A 3,956-nucleotide genomic window follows, 5' to 3' on the forward strand; every position below is an offset into this window, starting at 1 on the left:
TTGGCCATCAAGTTTCAAAAGTGACAAAGAAATATACCTATGAATTTAAATAGATGATTCTAAGATGACTCTGTGAAAAAAAAACAGTCTTCAAGAAGACTATACTGGATTTTTCGATGAAGTAGTATTGCAGACATAGTCATACAGATTATTCATTTTCCTCAAAACAACTCACAAAACGAAGTCCTTAATTTTCTTTAGAATTAGAATAAAATAGTGTTTTACAGAGAGAGTTAGAGATGCTCGAATAACTACATACTTCAATTAGCAACCCAGATGATCCTAAAATGTGTAAAGACAAAATTATTTCATAATTATATAAATTCGAAGCATTGGGTATTTATAGAGAGGTCAGACCAAACCGAAGAAATTCTAATCTGAGAGAAGAGAAGCAGCAGGAAATAAAAATGATCCAGAGAACTGTCTTTCAGTTACCGGTATGCCACATGAGGAAATGGAGGGATAAGACAGCCAAGGGAATGCAACAATGCATTAGATAGATTTAACAATTTTACTGGACAAGGAGGGGAAGCTGAAAGTTAGTTTAGTGTTATACATGAAACCTGATCAGTAACAATATTACAAACCACAAGGCCAAAAGTTGTAAAAAGCATCTCTAATAGAGGCAGGCTGGTGGGTGGGAGCCTAAGCTGAGGATGGTGGGGAGGAGCATTGGTGGAGGGAAGTGGACAAAAGTGAAGAGATTGGTGTTGAAACATTCTATACTTGAAACCAATCATGTGTATCTTTGTCATTCCCTGTAACTAAATAAAATAAAAGATGATCTAAAGCATAACTGTGTTCACTGTGTTGTGTTCGCTTTGTTGTGTTCACTTGCACTATGGCCAATTTACAGGCATGATGTCTTTCTGTGCACTCGGCCTCCCTCCCTCCAGATGGCCCTCTAGCCTCAAGCTGTCACCCCATTTACCTGACTTTCACCAGTAGCCACAGGAATTTCCTCAGAATCTACAAGAGGACTTTTTGCCCCCAGTTGAGAATCTCATCTAAAGTATCTTAAGAAGATGAGTAGCATATATTCTTTCAGAAAAGCAAAGTTGTGATCTCCAAAAAATCGACATTCATATCAAGACACAAACTTCTGATTTGAATTTACAGGCAGACAATGGAAAACCATGAGTTATATTTTGTAATCCTAATGATTTACTAATCAAAGAGAAAACTTGAAGCCAACAACACAGGCAGGTAGCCCTTGACAATAAGTGATCAAACACCATATACCATAAATAATGTCTCAGATCAGATGAGGCTGCCTTAGAGATCTATTCTGAAGTCAGCCATTATTCCTTCACCCTTTTGGACTGGTCTCTCCTCACTGATTTGAGACTGGAGTATAATAATAATAATAATAATAATAATAATTATTATTATTATTATAATGTACACTTTTCAGTATCTTTTATATGTATCAGTTTATCTTTGAGTATGTAGGGTTTTTAAACAGTTCAAATTATATTTGATTATAAATAAAACTGTTCTTGGACACTACTATATCAATAATTTATAATATATATTAGATATATACCAGTTTCTGTATTCCTAGATTTTATTATATTGTTATTTAGGAGATAATTAAAGAAATTGTTGGGTTGTCATGTACCAATTCGAATTGCTAAGGATCTTAGTACATTGGGATATAGAAAATAAACCTTATTTTTTATATTCTTCAGAAATATCAAAGAACAAATTTTTCAAGAAAACACCTACAAGATGTAAATTTTTTCAAAGTGAGCTTTATATCATGGTGCCTTACTTATCTTCATTGTATAAGAATAAACCCTTTTTAGAGTTAATTGTGATTTTTTGACTCCAGGAAGGTTTATGAATACCTCTCCATAGGTATTAGGTGAATGCTTTACACTTAAAAAACACACTGAGTGTAAAAGTCTTTATAAATTTCACATTGAATGTAAACACCGTGAACAGCTTAATTTATAAATTACAGTGTAACATACACATTGAGTGTTAGCACGATGAAGAGACAACATAAAAATTTTAGAAAGACTTGAAAACTATCTAACATATTATGAAAAACAAAAAAATAGGCTTCCTGAACAAAGAAATCAAGGGGAGAAGAAAGGAAGGAAAAATAATAGATGAATAGGAATTAGGGCTTGTTATATCACTGATATGATTGAGTAGTATAGCCATATATCGAAAACACAGATTCAACAAAACGGAAAATGTGAGATCTATCTAAACTCACTGAAACTGTAATGTGCTTGTCCAAGTTGACCAACAGAGTTGCACTGGGATTGGGTGTGGGAAGTGAATATGGGAATCATGGTGGAGGGAATTTGACACTGGTGGTGGTACAGTTTTCAAATATTTATCCTTAAAATTCAATTATCAATAACTTTGTAAATCACATTTTTAATAAAAAATTTTAAAATAAAAAGTATTCCTTCAGAAAGAGTTTAGTCGGTTTGTCTTACCTATTAGTAAATATTTTTAATTATACTCACAATTATTGAAAATTTAAATGAATGAGAAAAATTTACATATTATTTCACTTCATCATTTTTTATGCTGATTTCTGATCGTGGATACATTCAACTCAATGTACATATAAAGATCTTTAAGATGCTTATTAGGATGCCTAAGTAATAGAGAAGCAAAAACATATTTCCCAGGACTTCTATATATGTTATTAAATGAAATTATGTCTTCCTTCAAATAGTCAATCAAAAAAAGTTTTAATCCAGGAGAACTTGAAGTTTGTATACTTAAATGTTGAAATTTTAAACTTCAGCAATCTACTTTTTACAAAACTTTGCCATTGAGGTTTGCCAGAATTTGCTTATGGCATTCTTTACTTCCTTATTTCTGAAAGTATAAATTACAGGGTTCAGCAGAGGAGTCAGCATGGTGTAGAGTATCTCCACCATTTTGTCAAAGCTGAAAACCATTGGAGGCCGTGCATATTCAAATGTACATGGGCCAAAGAATAAAACCACAACAGCAATGTGGGATCCACAGGTGGAGAGCGCTTTCTTCTGCCCTTCAGTGCTGTGTCCTCTTAGGGAGAACAGGATGACACAATAGGACACAAGCAACATGGAGAAGATCAGGATGCAGAAGAATCCACTGTTGGCTGCCACCATTGGGCCAAATTCATAAGTGTTAGCACAAGCAAGCTTCATTAATGGGTACAAGTCACACATGAAATGATTGATGATATTGGGGCCACACAGAGGCAGTTGGGAAGCAAAAGCATTTTGGATAATGGAATGCAGAAAGCCCCCTGCCCAGGCTACCCCCATTAGAATGTTACAGAGCCTTGAGTTCATGATAGTAGTATAATGCAGAGGCTTGCAGATGGCCACATACCTGTCAAAGGCCATGGCTGTGAGGACAATCACCTCCGCACCAGTAAAAAGATGAAAACAAAAGATCTGTATCATACAGCCTGCAAATGAGATGGTTTTCTTCTCAGAGAGAAGGTCAATAATAATCTTAGGGGCAACAACAGAGGAGACACACACATCCAGGGAGGACAGAAAAGCCAGGAAGAAGTACATTGGGGAACCCACAAGTGCCGGACTATTAAGGATGGTCACCACAATCAGCAGGTTACCACTGACTGTTGCAAGGTAGACCAATAGAAATATAACAAATAGTACTTTCTGAACATCAGGGTTCTGTGAAATCCCCAGCAGAACAAATTCACTTACAAAACTTCTGTTTTGCATGATTTCCCAAAAAATTTTCAGAGCTACTGCAGTGTGTATGTAGATCTGCAATGTAAGAATGAGAAACTCATATCAGACAATTTTATTATCACAGAGTTCATAATATGATTTATCTATATGAAAATTATCTTTCCTATTTCTGCAATCAATTTGATGCAAAATTAGATTGTGTTGTAAGTGGTAGTATAGAATATCAAGCAAAAATGTAAAGAGAAAATATTGTTAAACAACAAAAGTTAGCTA

At 34.6% G+C, this 3,956-nt stretch overlaps 1 protein-coding gene across 1 annotated transcript; it reads right to left on the bottom strand.

Moving 5' to 3' along the window:
- Positions 1 to 2,777: 2,777 nt before the first annotated feature.
- On the bottom strand, positions 2,778 to 3,713 carry LOC130042850 (olfactory receptor 4C15-like). Its single transcript, XM_056135099.1, has one exon. It carries the CDS (start codon positions 3,711 to 3,713, stop codon positions 2,778 to 2,780), a length of 936 nt encoding a protein of 311 aa, XP_055991074.1.
- Between the last annotated feature and the right edge of the window lie 243 nt (positions 3,714 to 3,956).

The sequence above is a fragment of the Sorex fumeus genome, unplaced genomic scaffold (assembly GCF_029834395.1).
Source record: "Sorex fumeus unplaced genomic scaffold, SorFum_2.1 ptg000007l, whole genome shotgun sequence".
Lineage (NCBI taxonomy): Eukaryota > Metazoa > Chordata > Mammalia > Eulipotyphla > Soricidae > Sorex > Sorex fumeus.